The 20,383-nt window shown below is 39.9% G+C and overlaps 1 protein-coding gene across 1 annotated transcript in view; it reads right to left on the bottom strand.

The window, feature by feature from the left end:
• sntg2 (syntrophin, gamma 2) overlaps positions 1–17,577 on the bottom strand; it is a 34,937-nt gene extending 17,360 nt beyond the window's left edge. Inside the window, exons 1-8 of the mRNA XM_078796316.1 lie at positions 17,264–17,577; positions 5,157–5,294; positions 5,002–5,058; positions 4,837–4,894; positions 2,308–2,351; positions 1,367–1,408; positions 615–708; positions 135–214 (exon numbers count right to left, since the gene is read on the bottom strand). Of these exons, the coding sequence (XP_078652442.1) occupies positions 135–214; positions 615–708; positions 1,367–1,408; positions 2,308–2,351; positions 4,837–4,894; positions 5,002–5,058; positions 5,157–5,294; positions 17,264–17,332 (582 nt within the window). The 5' untranslated portion in view covers positions 17,333–17,577. The remainder of the gene's footprint in view (positions 1–134; positions 215–614; positions 709–1,366; positions 1,409–2,307; positions 2,352–4,836; positions 4,895–5,001; positions 5,059–5,156; positions 5,295–17,263) is intronic.
• Positions 17,578–20,383: the final 2,806 nt, after the last annotated feature.

The raw sequence follows: 20,383 nt of genomic DNA, 5'->3' as shown, positions 1-20,383 counted from the left end.
ACTTTACCTATGGGAAATTCTCTATGCGAGCTTTTATTAAGGACTCTTAATGCTTTGCTATTGGCTTTCTTTGTCTTTGTGGAGTCCAAAAGCAGAATCCCTGGTCTACAGAACAGGACTAAAATATATCTTACTGTGCTTTCGCTGCCATTGAAATGTGAGCCGCAGTCGAAGAGTGACGAGGATTCACCGCTGTTATCAGCAGATGGAGAACCTGTGAGGAGAAAACAGGAACGATGCTAAAATTACACGGTGGACTAGTGGTTGGCCACACAGTCAGGAGATCTCGGTTCTACGGTTTCGTCTAACATTCCAAAAACATGTTCCGTTCCTGTGATAATTCCGCGTGATAGGTGACCTTCGAATTGCACACAGTCCGTATTGCAGATCTACTGTTATTATTTCTGCAGTGTTTTTTAATAAAGCTTTGTTTGTGCAGCTTATAGCGTTCCCTGAAATATGGATGGCGATGGGCCATAGACGGTACAGTCAAAGTAGACAAGTGGCAAAGTCGTGATTGTAAATCTTCACCCTCAAAGAAGCTCTATATATATCAAAACAAACTCCAAGGTTACTTTATTATAACATTTTAAAAAATGTATCGAACGCAGGACGCTTACCAAGAGGCAATTTCAGAAAAGACGGAACTTCCCGTAGATAACGAACAGTGATAACGACCTCATCGCCGGCCGTGCGCAAGAGGTGAACCTGACAGGATGACAAAGGGGGACACAGATGAGGAAATGTAGTGCGATAAATTAGCAGCGATGCATACAAAACCAAGCTAACCTCTGTAGGCTATGTACAGTGGAACCTCGGATAGCGTGTTTTCTGTTTTTATACACCACAATTTGGATGCATTCTCCCGTTAGCATACAATATGGCGCATGTCAAAGCAAAATTTGAGCATGTAGCACTTTTAGCGCAGGAGGAACTTTCGTTGTGTGCGGGGCTGCGTCGGACTCGGGATGAAACTGGCACTGAAGACAGAATCGCCTGCATCTGCGCTTCAGAAGGCAGCGGATGCGGCTGGAGGGACCCAGCAGAGGCTGGCAAACCTGCCAAAACTTTCATTCAGGTTTTCAGTGAGAAGACTAGAAATGAATGCATTGTGAAACACTAAACGTGAGTTGTGGATACCAGCATGTTGTTTATGTTTCGGTAAAACAAGCCTATTAGCTTGAAAATAAATGTTACGATATTTACACTGCATGTATTTGATGGACGAGTTCACTCATGGATTATCGGGATCGGTATCGGCATCATAAAATCGTAATCGAATAATCCCTAATTCTACCCAATCTGAGTAAGCAACGCGATAGGACGCCCCTGGGTAAACAGATGGAATTGAACAAAATATACTCACGACTTGCTCATGAGTACAATGCTCCACGTTTATGCCGTTGACCTGCAGAAACCAAAACAGGATAGAGATGAACTTCACTGCCATGTTCAGAAAAACTGATACAGCGGCTCTAAGGTATTGATGTACAAATATTGACTCTTCTATCCTTTGCCAACCACATTTTATAAAACCTTAGCAAGCCATCAGTTGACGTAAATAATGTGTGAGCATTTATTCCAATAATTACAGTCCTTTTGAATTTTCTGTTCTAACATTCAACAAGGGCTGCACGGCGGACGAGTGGTTAGCGTGCAGGCCTCAGAGCTAGCAGACCCGGGTTCAATTCCACCCTCGGCCATCTCTGTGTGGAGTTTGCATGTTCTCCCCCGTGCATGCGTGGGTTTTCTCCGGGTACTCCGGTTTCCTCCCACATTCCAAAAACATGCTAGGTTAATTAGCAACTCCAAATTGTCCATAGGTATGAATGTGAGTGTGAATGGTTGTTTGTCTATATGTGCTCTGTGATTGGCTGGCCACCAGTCCAGGCTGCCCGAAGACAGCCGGTGACGACCCTCGTGAGGATAAGCGGTAGAAAATGAATGAACATTATTCCAACAGTAAAATATGGTGTTGGTAGTGTGATGGTCTGGGACTGTTTTGCTGCATCAGGACCTGGAAGACTCACTTTGATAAATGGAACCATGAATTATTGTTAAACTGTTCACAAATATGGGCTGCACGGTGGACGAGTGATCTCGCCGTGCATGCGTGGGTTTTCTCCGGGTACTCCGGTTTCCTCCCACATTCCAAAAACATGCTAGGTTAATTAGCCACTCCAAATTGTCCATAGGTATGAATGTGAGTGTGAATGGCATGAATGAACTTTCAACAATCAATCCAAAAACTAGTTTTGGATTGATTGGATTGAAGCCGAAATGTCGAGGATAGAAAACAGTACCGACCTGCAGGACAGCATCACCAACAAACAGCTTCCCCTCCTGTTCCACTGTGAACATCCAGAGACATTACACTGATTTTTTTTTCATGCACAAGGTTCTTTGCATTGATACTTTATCGTTGAACGTAAAGGGAAAATTGTGTGCATACACACATTTTTCATATACATTGTTTCCGTAGGAATCCCCTTAAAACTGAGACCCTGGTCTTTGGTGCGGGTCCAAAGTGAAGAAATAATGGCTTGACTGTTTCTTCAAAATTGAACAGGAACAGTCTGTTCCCAAAGCAAACCAGCCTTCCTTTTTTATTTGTGTATTTACGGGTCACAGTTGCACGTGTCGGACAGGCTATTTATACCGTAGACTTGTGTTTGCGGTAGACTTGAATGATGCTGAGAAGATAATCCAAATGTCGTAACATTTTCTTCATCTCAGCAATTTAAATGTCAAGGTCGAAAAGTGCTTATTTTCCACACAAAAAAACAAAAACACAAAGCTGATGTTCTTGTTACCAGGCACTTTCTATCTTCGACCGATTTGCTTATTTGAAGTCATATCAGATCTTCAATCAGTCACCTTGATCACAGCGGTCTCAAACACGCGGCCCGTGGGCCAAATGTGTAGTTTGAGGCCCCCGCCTTGATATGAAAATGTTAGTGCGGCCCGCGCAAGTTTGATATGGATGCTGTATGGTATCATGTACCCAGAAAAAATTATTACCTTTGATTCATGTTCATGTTAAAGGTTAAATAACTGTTAATAGTTATCCTCCCTATCCATGTGGAAGTGGTAAGTTTTTGGCTTTTTTAAGTTTAAAGGAAGGCTACCGTTTAGGTGGCTAGCGCTCTAGTTTGCGAGTTAGCATGTGTCTCAAGACCCTGCAGTTGCGCAATATGTTGTAAATAAAAAGAGTATAAATGTGACTATAGTCGTGTTTTGTCATGTCTACAGGGCTCTAATAATGCTTTGTTCATTTTAATCTGAAAAAAATCAATTGTGTACCCACCAACTATATGTGGTTTCTTAAGTTTTTATTATTATTATTATATTTATTCATTACTGATTGATTTCCTTTATTCTTGATTTGTTTATTTTTCATCTTATTTTGTGCAGAAAAATAAAAATTAAGATATTTGAGAACAGTGGAATGTTTTATCAGAGCTTTTATTGTAGAAAATCGGAACCAAAGCACTGAAAAAGTTTGTATATTTTTCTGTTTTTAATCAATGCGTTTTTTTGGTTTATTTTTTGAAAACCTGATGTGTCCCAGACTCACCCGGATGAGTGCAAACCTTGTCATGCACCAGTTTACTGTCATGGCGCAGAAGCAGGGAAGTAAAACGCAAACATCCTCTGTTTGACACATTTATAAAATGCGTGAAACTCCCACGGGACGACAAAAAGTCATTGGTTTGAAGAGTAAAGAGCCAGCTCAATAATGTCGGGTTAAAAGCTTTATTGAGCTCCTACGAGCCTCAAGAAGTACATTGATTTTCTGGTTTCTACTGTTGCTTGCTATTGTTCTCTGGGTTAAATCACTTGCTCAAGCCACTCTATGAAAAAAGTCGTTTTTATATCGGATTGGTACTGTTTTGGGCCAATATTCAAGGTTGCAATATCGGAAAAAGGACCGCATCTCGACATACAAAAGCCCTTTGATCAGGGGTCTTAAACTCAATTTACTTGGGGGCCACTGGAGCTCGGGTCTAGGTGAGACTGGGCCGCATCAGGTTTTCCAAAAAAAAAACAACCAAAAAACGCATTTATTAAAAACAAAAAAATTTAAAAAACTTCGCTTTGGTTCCAATTTTCTACAATAAAAGCTCTGATAAAACATTCCACTGTTCTCAAATAACTTTTTATTTTTCCACACAAAATAATATGAAAAATAAATAAACAAATCAAGAATAAAGAAAATCAATCAATCAGTAATAAATAAATATAATAATAATAATAATAAAAACTTAAGAAACCACATATAGTTGGTGGGTAGACAAATTATTTTTTTCATATTAAAATGAACAAAGCATTATTAGAGCCCTGTAGACATGACAAAACACGACTATAGTCACATTTATACTCTTTTTATTTACAACATATTGCGCAACTGCAGGGTCTTGAGACACATGCTAACTCGCAAACTAGCGAGCTAGCCACCTAAACGGTAGCCTTCAAGTTATTTCCTTTCAACTTAAATAGCCAAAAACTTACCACTTCCACACGGATAGGGAGGATAACTATTAACAGTTATTTAACCTTTAACATGAACATGAATCAAACGTAATAATTTTTTCTGGGTACATGATACCATACAGCATCCATATCAAACTAACATTAAACTTTCATATCAAGGCGGGGGCCTCAAACTAGGCCACATTTGGCCCGCGGGCCGTGTGTTTGAGACGCCTGTGTTAACATAAGAGATAATACCAGAAAGCTAACACAAGAGGAAGGTTAAGATCAAAAGTCCCATCAGAGACTGCACTAATTTACGATATGAATTATTTAAAAAAGTGATATAAAGTCCATTCTTACCTACTTGAGCTTTGAATATCTTGGAAATAACCACGGGCACGTTATGCTCAGCACCCCCCTGGAAGGCAGGAGAGAAACAGATGAAATTGACAAACACATTTTTCCATACAAAGCCCTTTTTCATTTCCACTTTGATGTCTTCTAAAGCAATTCGGATGTGCTTACTTTGATGCTTAAGCCCAGACAGCCAGTCTCCTGTCTTCGGAGAACTACAGTTCTGTGCTTTAAAAAATTAGATTTTATTGGCAAAAGGGCGTGCGAGGTAAGGAATTATGCAGCTAATTAGAATACAAATATGAAACCCCTAAAAAGGCACTTACATTTACTTGAGATCGACTCCCCCCGGTGCAAACCACGTCCAGTTTCTGGATGGTTAACACCTCATGGGTCAGCTTCAGGCAGACGTCATAGGAATTGGTGGTCTCTTCATTGTACAGCAAAGCAATTCCGGATTTCAACTGTTGGAATTGAGAAGAAACGTTGGTGTTTTGCAGAGGAAACCGATTCCGTACACAATCCCCTTTTGTCAATCAGCGCAGCTCGGGGTTAATTGCTTTGTTTAACGTAACGAATGTGTGAACACGAGTGCTTGTGATGGAAGTGATTGGCTTCTGAACCGTGACGGCACAACAGCAGGTGAAAAGACAAGAGAGCTCATTTTCCTCAAGTCGAAATGAAATGCATCTTATGCTCTGTGATCCCTCGCCGGTTCCCTTTCAGCACAAACCGGAATGAAACTATCAAAATTCCAACAACTGCACCCCTGAGCTTTTCCGATTAATTGGATTTTCCAAAACGTTTTTGTCTGCCAGATTTATCAGCGAGTAGTGATGGCCCGGATGGATTTCTTTCAAGTTTTATACTGATTAAAGTCGCATGTACGCCAATGGAACCGCCGGTTCTTCACCTCTCCAGTCTGGCAAAGCTCCAAAAATCTACTGCGTGAAAGACAAGTTCAAGAACCTTCTTTTAAAACGTCATCCCTCAATCAGTTTTGGACGGTGCTTATCCTGTTCAGAGTCTCACAGACGCAGAAACACCTTGAACCTATCATCAGTCACATGACTGATGATCTGATGAGGGACAGAATTTTTTCGCTAGCGAAACTGATCATTCATTTATTCATTCATTTTCTATCCTACACCCTGGACTGATGGCCAGCCAATCACAGGGCACATATAGACAAACAACCATTCACACTCACATTCATACCTATGGACAATTTGGAGTCGCTAATTAACCTAGCATGTTTTTGGAATGTGGGAGGAAACCGGAGTACCCGGAGAAAACCCACACATGCACGGGGAGAACATGCAAACTCCACACAGAGATGGCCAAGGGTGGAATTGAACCCTGGTCTCCTAGCTGTGAGTTCTGCGCGCTAACCACTCGTCCACCGTGCAGCCCATATTTGCATATTAACAATAATTCATAGTTCCATTTATCACAGTGAGTCTTCCAGGCCCTGATGCAGCAAAACAGTCCCAGACCATCACACTACCACCACCATATTTTACTGTTGGAATAAGGTTCATTCATTTTCTACCGCTTATCCTCACGAGGGTTGCGAGGGTGCTGGAGCCTATCCCAGCTGTCTTTGGGCGAGAGGCGGGGTACACCCTGGACTGGTGGCCAGCCAATCACAGGGCACATATAGACAAACAACCATTCACACTCACATTCATACCTATGGACAATTTGGAGTCGCTAATTAACCTAGCGTGTTTTTGGAATGTGGGAGGAAACCGGAGTACCCGGAGAAAACCCACGCATGCACGGGGAGAACATGCAAACTGGGGGTGTAATTGAACTCGAGTCTCGTAGCTGTGAGGCCTGCGTGCTAACCACTAGACCGCCGTGCAGCCGGTATTTTTTTTTGCTGTTTTTTTCATTATATTCACAAATATACACAGTCATCCATTTTCTATGAGACTTATCTTCACAACGGTCACAAGAGGTGAAATTCAGGAAAGAGGCGGGGTACACCCTGGACTGGTGGCCAGCCAATCACAGGGCACATATAGACAAACAACCATTCACACTCACATTCATACCTATGGACAATTTGGAGTCGCTAATTAACCTAGCATGTTTTTGGAATGTGGGAGGAACACGCAAGCTCCACATAGAGATAGCCGAGGGTGGAATTGAACTCAGGTCTCTTAGCTGTGAGGCCTGCGCGCTAACCACTTTTCACCGTGCAGCCACGAATCAATCATTCATTCATTTTTACCGCTTATCCTCACGAACGTCACAGGGGGTGCTGGAGCCTATCCCAGCTGTCTTGGGGCTAGAGGCGGGGTACACCCTGGACTGGTGGCCAGCCAATCACAGGGCACATATAGACAAACAACCATTCACACTCACATTCATACCTATGGACAATTTGGAGTCGCTAATTAACCTAGCGTGTTTTTGGAATGTGGGAGGAACCGGGGAATGACGAGGAAAACATTCTAACTCCACACAGAGATGGCCGAGGGTGGAATTGAACTTTTTTGTTTTTTAGCAGTGAGGCTTGCGCGCTAACCACTTAACCACCGTACAGCCCCTCTAGGAAAACATTAATTAATTTTCTACTGCTTATCGTCACGAGGGTCGCGGGGGTTGCTGGAGCCTATTCCAGCTGTCTTCACCCTGGATTGGTGGCCAGCCAATCACAGGGCACATATAGACAAACAACCATTCACACTCACATTCATACCTATGGACAATTTGGAGTCGCTAATATACCTAGCATGTTTTTGGAATGTGGGAGGAAACCGGAGTACCCGGAGAAAACCCATGCACGCACAGGGAAGAACATTGCCTACTATAGTGGTTCTCAATTATTTTCTATTACGACCCCCCCCAGGGGGATAGAATTTTTTTCAATGTCCCCCGATTTGGAAACACATATGCCAGGACTGCTTCATGTGTGAGGGAAGCGCTAGTGACAGTGCATACCCAAGCGGGAACGACGTAAAGAGTACTTGACAAGGGGGCAACAAATAAGTTGGCAGGGGGGGGGTCATTGATGAATTGCGTGCCAAGTATGTCGTTTATGCATAATCACAATCTAAACAGTCTTCAGCACAAAGTAGTCTTCAGGCTTTTCAGGCGTACTATAAATAAATAAATGACAGGCGTTGCCAAGGGAAATTGTAGGACAATGCATGCAAGTACAAAGATGTTTGCATGCACAGGGACATCAGGGAGAGAAGATAAGAAAAGTATCCTTGCATGCCTTAGCAAAGCATGGAAACACATTAAAAAAAAAAAAATCCAATCTATGCCTTTAAGTTAGTACAGAGTTAAATCTGCATGTTTCATAACAAAAGATGATTCCCACCCTAGGATATGAGTTAACTCAATATTTTAGTGAGCCCACCCCCTCTTTTGTTTGACATTTTTGTTACTTTCACTTTCACAAGCCGATAACGAGCATTTCCCCCACAATGCTTTGCTCTTTGAATTTTGTTTCTTCCAAATGCTTTAATCCAAGAATAGTCTCGGTGATTTGTCAGGTTTCTTCACTTCATTAATGCTACACAGAGTAAGCGTCTACTTTGGTTTGGATTCCCCTCGCGGTAATAAATAAAATCATACAGAGATTAATAATGTTTGTGGAATGCAGCAGGAATGATGAGAGGTGTCACGATACGACGCGACACGAAACGATACACAGGATCACCTCCTACTTCGGTATGTGACAAAAAAAACAAAAAAAAAACTTAAACTATATTAGGAAAGCAGGAAGTGAACAAATGTAACAGTTAGTGATTGTAAAAGTACCAGATGGAGGGGTAGGATTTAATATGCTTTGCTTCTTCCTACTCCTTTTGGACATGTGGAACTGTGAACTGATTATGGGATGCATTCAATTGTAATCTGATGCATGTTCAAATGAAATTAAACCATACAAAAAATAAAAAAATTAAAAAGAAATTTTAATTAAAAAAATACGTAAATTATATTAGGAAAGCAGGAAGTGAACAAATGTAACAGTTACTGATTGTAAAAGTACCAGATGGAGGGGTAGGATTTAATAAGCTTTGCTTCTTCCTACTCCTTTTGGACATGTGGAACTGGGAACTGATTATGGGATGCATTCAATTGTAACCTGATGCATGTTCAAATGAAATAAAACCGTAAAAAAAAAACATTTAAAATTACAAAAAAAAATTAAAACAACAATTTTTAAAAATTACATTTAAAAAATAAAATAAAAAACCTAAATTATATTAGGAAAGCAGGAAGTGAACAAATTATGTTGTTTTTTGGACATGTGGAACTGTGAACTGATTATGTGATGCATTCAATTGTAATCTGATGCATGTTCAAATGAAATTAAACCATACAATTGTTTTTGTAACATTTTTTTAAATTAAAAAAATACAATAAAAAAACTTACACCTTTTAATCCAATCCAATCCACTTTATTTATATAGCACATTTTATAAACAGAGTTTCCAAAGTGCTGCATGGACTAGTAAAATAAAAAGTAAAAATAAAATACAATAAATAAAAGGTACAAATTGAATTTAATCCAAAACTAAAAGATCAAATAAGAAATAAAATTGTAAAATAGATATTAAAATATTTAAAACAAAAAGCAAAGCAATAAAAGTATAAAAAAATAAAAGAAAAAACTAAAAGACACAGGACCATACGACTCATTTCGAGTTAAAAGTGGGTTTTAAGACGAGACTTAAAGCTTTCAATGTTGGGGGGCCTTTTTTTTTTTTTTAACTTGAGAGAGTTCCATAGCTTGGAGCCCACCACAGAAAAGGCTCGGTCTCCCCTGGTCTTAAGTCTTGTTTTTTCGTTTTTTTTTCTCATAATTTTGTTTTAACTTGCCCCGGGCCATCGGTACATCGTTATTGTCGAGCCCTGGTTAATTAATACAGAATATCCTTTGGTCAACTATAAAGCTCCAATGTTTTGTTTTTCTACAGGCAAAATGACAAATATTTGCTGTAGAGGACATACCACATCACGATGCCGTATCGCTATCGCATACAGTACAGTACACACAGTATGTTTGTATTGGCGAAAAAAAAAAAATACAAAAGATTGAGCTGCAACCAGAATAATGCTGACAACACACCTCAGAGGATGCAGGGGAAAAGTTATGGAACTGACATTATATCTCAACATTACCCAAAAGAAATACACTTTCACAGTCCCACATTGTGTTTTTCTTCCAAACGCTTTCACCTTCACCTTGCTAACTGACAACTTTCCAGGCACTGATAACCTTGAGGAGCTGCACGGCTATCTCGCCGACACACGTACACAAACGTAGCCTGGAGACAAGACTCGCAAAGCCTGCTCGCAAAGCTCACGTCCACATCAATCACATCATTTCTTAAAGTCATCACGGGAAGTCCATTACAGACTGACCTCATCACAGTAAGACACATACGTGCTTAGTTTTCATTGACTTTACATTACAGTTGTATTAAGATTGTATTACACTAAATTACTTTTAACCTTAAGAACACAGACTCGGGGTATACTACATTTTCTTAAATACTACCAATTCATCTATTATATACTACAATATAGCGATATTGTGTCTGCACGATGGACGAGTGGTTGGCGAACAGGCCTCGCAGATAGGAAACCCGAGTTCAATTCCACCGTCATCTGTGCGGAGTTTGCTTGTTCTCCCCGTGAATGCGTGGGTTTTCTCCAGGTACTCCGGTTTCCTCCCGCATTCCAAAATCATGCTAGCTTAGGACCCTCGTGAGGAAAACAGTAGAAAACGAATGAATGAATGAGTTCTGTAAGCTGCACAGTGGATAAGTGGTTAGCGTGCAGGCCACACAGCTAGGAGACCAGGGTTCAATTCCACCCTCAGCCATCTTTTTGTGGAGTTTGCATGTTCTCCCCGTGCATGCGTGGGTTTTCTCCGGGTACTCCGGTTTCCTCACACATTCCCAAAACATGCTAGGTTAATTAGCGATTGAAACAGTGTACGAGTGGTTAATGCACAGGCCACACAGATAGGAGACCCGAGTTCGATTCCACCCTCGGCCATCTCTGTGTGGAGTTTGCATGTTCTCCCCCTGGTTTTCTCCGGGTACTCCGGTTTCCTCCCACATTCCAAAAACATGCTAGGTTAATTAGCGACTCCAAATTGTCCATAGGTATGAATGTGAGTGTGAATGGTTGTTTGTCTATATGTGCCCTGTGATTGGCTGGCCACCAGTCCAGAGTGTACCCCGCCTCTCGCCCGAAGCACTACATCCATGTCGCTGCCTGAGTAGGAGCACTCATTGTCGGACACACTTTGTCAGAGACACCGCTGGTGCCGTGGAGCTCAGCAGCCAGACATGACGGCATCGTGTTTACTAACTGTAGACAATCTTGGCACAATGTCGGTAGTGGAAATGTAGTCATAGAACGTTTTTTTGCAGGAAGACCGTTTAATGGCGAGAGTGCAGTTCACCTGATAGTTCACGTCCACACGTCACGTTGACAGATGAAAATCTTTTTCTCTTGCTGGGAATCAACAACTAGATAACTTCTGCCTATGCTTTTGTCGCTTATAGACACGCCCATATAAGGAACTCTGACCCTTTGTGACATCACAAAGGACCAGTTTTACAACGCCTTCTGAAACCGAGCCTTTTGAGCCATCCCAAACTTTTTCAGGGCTCAATTCCATATGCTTAAACTTCATTATCTGAAACTTTGGCATGGTTTAACACAAGAATACAACATTCTAACAACATTTATAGGTTAGAATAATGGAAAAAGCATAATAGGTCCCCTTTAATGGAAAATGAACGACGTCAGTTTCCTGCCTTGGCTCTTAATAAAAATGCCAAGGAAACACTACGTATGAATAATGCAGAGTAGCTGTTTTATTTGCTGTGGAAACATTTCAAGTCAGTCTGTTCCGACATTGCAACTTTTTTTGATCCATCCAGATTCATGACACTCGCTATCTCATGGCATTTAAATAATTAAAACAGCATCTAAAAAGGTTTTAACTCGCCGCTGGTTTTGTAGCTGAGTTGATGATGACATGTGCATGATATAATCTTATATACCGTATGTCCCCTATCGCTCTGTCCTACAGGGATTAATTAGAATATTAAAACTGGGGTATTCCCAATGGTCCGGTTCTCACCCCCCCCCAAGGTTCGTCCCTACCATGTTCATGCGCCAGCGATTGAACTAACGACAGCACCCTGCTGTATCTGTACATACAATTTTACAATGACACGGAATATTTCATCCAAGAGAATGATGAAGCCTGTAAAGCCTTGGGTATCAATTTCCATACATATATTTCCGAGACCTATTCCATCACAATATGGTAAAAACTTGCCTTCAGTCCCCCCGGATGTTTGATTTGATAGATAGATAAAAACTTTACTAATTCCAAAGACAATTACGAGGCAATCCAAAATGTCCGAGTCCTCCTAACCCCAACCTGGCTGTGTCAATGAGAATCTCCCATTTTGCAGTTTTGGTGAGATTTTCTAAAATGATACTTAGTCAGTTGAAGCAACTTATAATTAGTGCAATTTTTGCATGTTTGTTGATTGGAAAAAGTGCAGAAAATGAGTATCAACTTTGATAAGCAGGTACAAAGTCGGCAGATGCTAGGCTACCGCTTGTATCCTTCTACCGCTAAAATCGTAAATAATTACAGGCCATCTCTAAATGATAAAAGTATAATAAATAAATTTTAAAAGTGTTTGAAAAATTGGTCTGTGATCAACGGAGGGGTTTGCTGAAATCAAATCCCATTTCCATTCAAGTTGGGTTTGAGGTTGCCCTAAAGATCTGTAATGATGTGTTTGAGGTATTTGACTCTAAAAGGCTTCGTCTTGCTCCGGTTTTTGACCTGTCCAAGGTCTAACTAGTTTCCTGGTTACAAACAAGCCGGCTGTTGCTTTGCATATGATTTGGAAAATAGCACTCAATGTATTCAGATGGCTGGAGTCATTTCTACTTTTTATGAGGTCACAAAAGGTGTACCTCAAGGCTCAGTCTTAGGTCCCATTCTGTTCACAATTTACATGATTGGTCTGTGTGCATACATCCTAAATGTACTCTCTAATTTATTAATTCATTCATTCATTTTCTACCGCTTATCCTCACGAGGGTTGCGGGGGTTGCTGGAGCCTATCCCAGCTGTCTTCGGACGAGAGGCGGTATGTTAGGAAGTTTTTGTTAGAAGCTAATAAAATATTCATTAATTTTTACCGCTAAATCGAGAGGCGGGGTACACCCTGGACTGGTGGCCAGCCAATCACAGGGCACATATAGACAAACAACCATTCACACTCACATTCATACCTATGGACAATTTGGAGTCGCCAATTAACCTAGCATGTTTTTTTGGAATGTGGGAGGAAACCGGAGTACCCGGAGAAAACCCACGCAAACTCCACATGAAGATTCCCAAAACCCAGGTCTTCCCGATTTCCCAACTGTGTGGCGAACAGGTTAACCACTCGTCCACCGGGCAAATTATTATCAGTCCGTAATCGTAACCGTAATCCTAACTTGACAATCATTTATTCATTTTGTACCGTTTATCCTCACGAGGGTCACGGGGTGGGGGGTGCTGGAGCCTATCCCAGCTTGTCTTCGGGCGAGAGGCGGGGTACACCCTGGACTGGTGGCCAGCCAATCACAGGGCACATATGGACAAACAACCATTCACACTCACATTCATACCTATGGATAATTTGGAGTCGCTAATTAACCTAGCATGTTTTTTTTGGAATGTGGGAGGAAACCGGAGTACCCGGTAAAACTTCAGTTTAGTAACTGGGAGTAATTATCGATGGGGAACTTTTATTCCAAAAAATCTGATCTCCCGATAAAGTGAATCCTGGTTTCCACAATAGAAACAAGATATTTCTTTCTATGGTGATGTTGTGTATATGTTTGCTTCAACCAGCTGCCTACGTTCCTTGACTCCGGTCTACCGCTGTGCTCTGATGTTTGTCCGTGGCTGTAGCCACCGCTGTGAACTGTATGCTAAAACCAGCATGCCGTCCTTTAATGTAAGGCCATAGACGCACTGGATGACGCTGGTTGGTAAGGTTCTTCTGGGTTTGGGTCTGTAGGAGGGAGGGGTATTCTACCTTGGCAACATCACTATGAACAGGGTATCGGGTAAAGGAATAAGACCTGAAGAAGGTGCATAATTCATAGTCAAAACAAGGTGGTAATGGTACAAACTCCGGGACCCTAACCAGACATTTTGGAGACCAACACCAGAGGGTGGAATTGATCTTATTTACTTCAAAACCAGAAGATGGTGTTTGTACTGGAAAGTACTGAAAGAAAGTTTCAGGCTTCAGTTCTGGCTTAACAAGTTCAGGAAAACCGAATCGGGAATCAGGACCACCGTTTGTTTCGATGGTCGAGTGGTTGGAGAACAGGCCTCGGAGCTAGGAAACCCGAGTTCAATTCCACCGTCATCTGTGTGGGGTTTGCATGTTCTCCCCGTGCATGCGTGGGTTTTCTCCGGGTACTCCGGTTTCCTCCCACATTCCAAAAACATGCTAGGTTAATTAGCGACTCCAAATTGTCCATAGGTATGAATGTGAGTGTGAATGGTTGTTTGTCTATATGTGCCCTGTGATTGGCTGGCCACCAGTCCAGGGTGTACCCCGCCTCTTGCCCCAAGACAGCTGGGATAGGCTCCAGCATTCCCGTGACATAAAAAAATGGACGGATGGATTTGTTTACATCGACAAAAACAATTTGAAACATTCATGTTTATCATCTGGGCTGCACGGCGGTCGAGCGGTTAGCGCAGAGGCCTCACAGCTAGGAAACCCGAGTTCAATTCCACTCTCGGTCATCTCTGTGTGGAGTTTGCATGTTCCTCCCACATTCCAAAAACATGCTAGGTTAATTAACGACTCCAAATTGTCCATAGGTATGAATGTGAGTGTGAATGGTTGTTTGTCTATATGTGCCCTGTGATTGGCTGGCCACCAATAAAATAAATCATTGTAATGTAACATTTTCTTCTGGATATTCACTTTCGGAATATCAAGTGTGGTTTTTTTTGCCTCCTTTCCAATTACCCATGTCGGTCCAAGAAAATACACACTGGTATACTATGTGTTCAAATTCCAAAAGCATTGCCAGTCACACTCCACTAGGATACAGCGTAATTATTTCTCAGCAACCCCCACCGAGAGACAACCTCAGGCGTGTGACCGCGGGGGGTTCTGTAAGTTGAATCGACATGCATATCGCTTATCCTTGTTGGTTTAGAAAAGGATACAGCAGAGTGTGACTGCCTGGTGATTGTATTGTATGGCATTGTTCCATACTTAATCCCATTTGTAATGATGGGATCTCTGAGGTGTCCTTGTTATCGTATTCACTCTGGAAAAAGGCTGGGATGCTCACAAACGGCCGCCACTGATTAGGCTGACAATGTTGCGTCTCCGCATGGGGTATTACTAAATTGGCAAAAACACAAGACCTTGGGACTTATTTAACACTGACCTCCGTGTGCATTCATATGCTGACACAACATACCCAGCCAGGATAGATTTCATGATAATAATGTTTATTATATGCTTTGGTTTTTTTTGGTTTTTGGAGGCATAGAAAAAAAATTATGGGTTCCTTTGACTATTTTAATGTAAACGTTCTTATTGTCTTAAATTGCATGATTACATTTCAATGATGTCTACCGGGGGCGTCACTCGGTTCTGAGGACAAGGGGGACAAACACTATTTCACACCACTGTGTACCCTGGGAATTGATTTAACGCAGTTGGGTCTGGAACCAATTAACCGAGATAAACGAGGGATTATTGTACCTGCTAACTAAGAAGAGAACGTCAATAAATAGAAATGTAGACGTCAGTGGTGTTACTAGGCCTATTTTAGGGGGGCTTCAGATTATTATTTTTTTTTTTTTTACAAAAATTTTTTTTTTTTTTTACAAAAAAAATATTTTTTAAAAAAATTGTAATTTTTTTTTAATTGTAAAAAAGATTTTGCAAAAAAAAAAATCTCTGATAAATTTCATATACCATATTTTCCGGACTATAAGTCACACTTTTTTCCATAGGTTGGCTGTTCCTGCGACTTATACTCCAGAGCGACTTATAAATGAAAAAAGTGTTTATGTTCCATAAACACTGGACACCTTTTCTGTTCATGTTTATTTTTTGTGTAGCTGAATAAGCATTGTGTTAGCATATCTTACACCTATTCAGCCTGTTCTCTATTCTTTTATTCATGTTAGAACTTGCCTTCCAAGATGACGTAATGTCTGTTTTGGTCAAGTAGTTTGGAAAATAAATTACCCGCAAAAAATGTGACTTGTACTCCAATGTGACTTATGTATTTTTTTTTCCTACCGAATTATGCATTTTTGGCCATGTGTGACTTATAGTCCAGAAAATACGGCATTTCAAGTTATCGTAAACGCTTGATTGCAATTGTTGCTGCTAACGGCGGCCCAAACAGTTATTAGCTTTTTCACACAGATGTTGACATGTGACAAACATGCAAAAAAAATAAGAATTGCATTATGGAAAGCAGGAAGTGAACAAATGTATCAGTTAGTGAGTACCAGATGGAGGGGTAGGATTTAATAAGCTTTGCTTCTTCCTACTCCTTTTGGACATGTGGAACTGTGAACTGATTATGGGATGCATTCAATTGTAATCTGATGCATGTTCAAATGAAATTAAACCATTAATTATTTTCAATTAAAAACAAAAATATTTTTTTAATTAAAAACAATTTATTTAAATTAAATTAAAAATATAAAATAAACTTAAATTATATTAGAAAGGCAGGAAGTGAACAAATGTAACAGTTACTGATTGTAAAAGTACCAGATGGAGGGGTAGGATTTAATAAGCTTTGCTTCTTCCTACTCCTTTTGGACAATGTGGAACTGGGAACTGATTATGGGATGCATTCAATTGTAATCTGATGCATGTTCAAATGAAATTAAACCATAAATTTTTTTAATGAAAAACAAAAAATATTTTTTTAATTAAAAACAAAAAAAATAATTAAAAACAAAAAATATTTTTTTAATTAAAAACAAAAAAAATAATTAAAAACAAAAAATATTTTTTTAATTAAATAAAAAAAAACTTAAATCATATTAGAAAGGCAGGAAGTGAACAAATGTAACAGTTACTGATTGTAAAAGCTTTGCTTCTTCCATTACCATAACCATTCAAGTGTTCAAGTTTTCCTTAAGTTTCTACTATATACAATATGTCTTATGCTCCATTATGAACATAAATGTTGTTAACCTCCAAGCGGAGCAGATCTAAGATCAGCCGAAGTGTCTTTGTTATTGAATGTGACATATAAATAATCCTTTTAATAAGCCCCAAGGCGTCTATGTACAGTAATGTGATGACAGGAGGCTAAAATGGAGTTCCAACAGCACGTCGTGAAATGCGGGCTCACTTACCGATGTGGGTGGGAAAAGACTGGCAGGTCGCTCAATAAACTGGGGGTGTTGTTTCCCGGTAACGTTCATCTCCCGGTGCCGCTTATGCCGCTTGTGCCGCTTCTCCGCCGGACTTTTGGCAAGTCACGTCCCCGACCAGCGTCCTTCTCCGAGAGTCACACCGGAGCTCCGGCTCGCTTCTCCGAAGACGTCCGTGTCGGGGTGTCGCATCCGCCGCGGAGACGCCACTGGTGTCGGCTCCACTGGTGTCGGCTCCACCTGCCCGCCGACTGTACCAACATCCTCCCAACTGTACGTCACATTAACCCCTTCTCTGACGTTCTCTGCTTGCTAATTGTTGCTAGTTGCTAATGTTGGTATCGACCCCATACAAATGACAAGTATTCGGTGTGATACTTGGAATTAGCAAGTATTAACTACTACTTGTACCCTTTAATAAACAAAGTTAAATACTCAATGATAACTTTTAACTCAGTCCATGTCAGCCATTTTTCAAAAGCCTTCCCTCTCTGTGGCGGCCATTTTTTATTATTTTGATTGATTTTCAAAGCCTACATAATATAGTCTCTTAAGGCTAGCTACATATATACATGGTATATACCAACATGAAGACTAGACTCATATTTAAATCAGAAAAAAAATATTTTGTCCTCTTTCCAGCCTTTAATAGAAGAACTCAATTTGGGAAGAATTAAATTTGAAACACTTCTATGCTAGGACTACGTTATGCTAGCCATAGCATTTCAGTATGTGGAATCAAACTATGGAATGGATTGAGTAAGGAAATCAAACAATGCACAACGATGAGCCAATTCAAGAAACAATACAAGCAGTTGATGTTTGCTAAATACAAGGATGAAGAGTCTTGAACCAGTCATGATGTGCTATATATATCACTATATTGACACTTACTATGGTACCCATTATGGCATTGGATGCTCATATCACCGAGTACTTCGGAACGTGACAAAAATAAAATAAAATTAAACATAAAAAAATGAAAATAAAAAAAATAATAAAAAAATAATATAACTTTTTATAGATTTTATAATAATAATTTTATAATATAAAATAATATAAATTATCAAAATTATGTATAAAATTGAATTTAATTTATAAAAAAAACAAAAAAAAATTATACTATATTAGGAAAGCAGGAAGTGAACAAATGTAACAGTTAGTGATTGTAAAAGTACCAGATGGAGGGGTAGGATTTAATAAGCTTTGCTTCTTCCTACTCCTTTTGGACATGTGGAACTGGGAACTGATTATGGGATGCACTCAATTGTAATCTGATGCATTTTCAAATGAAATAAAACCATTAAAAGATTTTTTTTTTAAATTTCTGATTATTTTTTAAAAAAATTAAAAACAATTTTTTAAATAAAAAAATACAATTAAATAAAATGAAATTATATTAGGAAAGCAGGAAGTGAACAAATGTAACAGTTACTGATTGTAAAAGTACCAGATGGAGGGGTAGGATTTAATAAGCTGTGCTTCTTCCTACTCCTTTTGGACATGTGGAACTGTGAACTGATTATGTGATGCATTCAATTGTAATCTGATGCATGTTCAAATGAAATTAAACCATCACCATAATAATCAGTAGTAGACATAATTAAGTTTCATCAAAATATCAGTTGGACATAAGCCACAACATAAACACCACAAAAAATGGTTGTATGACATGAATTTTTAAATTTTTTTTTTACAAAAATAACACAATTTTTGTATGAAATTGTATTTCATAACATTAATTATTTACAATTTTTACAGTTGCAACTGAACTATGTGTGGGGTTTTTTTTTCCCGGCTTAAAACGGCATCAAACATGATCTTTTTTTTGTTTTTTTTGTCTTGTTTTTGTGGAGTTGTATCATCACCTCTTTGTGAACCTCGGGTAACAAAAAAACAAAAAAAAAACCATAAATACGTCTTTGGGATTGAGCGGTCTGGTACTAAAAAAAACTGCATAATGAACTCATTCGCTATGAAAAAAAACCAAACCTACATGACCTTGTATGGAAAAAGTGATAGCCCATCCTTTTCTAAAGCTTTAGGACTCTAGTGAACTACAGCGAGAGCCACTATCCAGAAATGGCAAAAAAATTAAACAGTGGTGAAACCAATAAAAAGGACCCTAATAGCACAGAAGTCACAAAAGACCCCGCAACAACAGTCAAAGAAGTGCAGGCCTCACTTACCTCATAAGAAAGACACGGGGCAAAATGTTCCAAGGCAAAAAAAAAGAACATTAAGACTCACATCAAGATGTTTCCTGACAACATTGAGATGTTTTTGCATATTCATTAATCTGGCAGTTCAGGTTCAATGCCACGATGGGCGGGGTAGCGCCTCTATCGGGATAAAGACATTTGTCACAGTAAGCGGGAACGGCGTGGACTTCACCTTCGGGATTCCTGCCCTGAAGAAAGAAAGACCAAAGACCATTACTCACCTCCACTGTTTAAAGTTTCAAGAGAAAAGCGTGTCCCGCGTTCTTGTCTGAAGGAATTAAAACAGGAAGTGACAAAGCGATATCACGGCAATCTAACTTGTGAGGTCTTGTTTTCCGTGCAGGACTCCGGAGTTCCTGTGCTCCTTCCTGCTTTATTGAAAAGCTCCGGGGGAAATTCATTTGAAATTCCATGTCATAATAAAGTTCACTTTTTGCCTTAAGAGACACCGGACTCAAACACGAGTCTGGATGGATTTATCCCAAAACTAAGCACGCCAGCAGTAGCGTGTGATGCTTTCAAACTCACTTTTACATTTTAAGTGCAGATGAAAGAATCATATCATAATCATCATCATATCTTAATATGTTCTTAAGTATGTAGGAGGTCCACACAATTATTCTTAATTACTAATTTCAGATATTTTTCCTCTGCTTTTTAATTCTGTTTTTAATCTGTCAGCTTATGTTGCATTTTACATAACAATAATGTTCATATACAAAGTGGTTAGCATGTTAGCAGGCCACACAGTCAGGAGATCAGGAAGATGTGGGTTCAATTCTGGGTGTGACTGGCTGCCGACTAGTACACCGTCTCTCGTCCAAAGACAGCTGGGATAGGCTCCAGCATATATGTGACATAGAAAGATGGACGGATTGAT

This window comes from Doryrhamphus excisus, linkage group LG14, assembly GCF_037039965.1.
Source record: "Doryrhamphus excisus strain RoL-2023G ecotype Guam linkage group LG14, RoL_Dexc_Guam_v1.1, whole genome shotgun sequence".
In the NCBI taxonomy this organism is placed as follows: domain Eukaryota; kingdom Metazoa; phylum Chordata; class Actinopteri; order Syngnathiformes; family Syngnathidae; genus Doryrhamphus; species Doryrhamphus excisus.
Note: the sequence above shows the minus strand (reverse complement) of the source record. Positions and strands in the feature narration are given on the sequence as shown.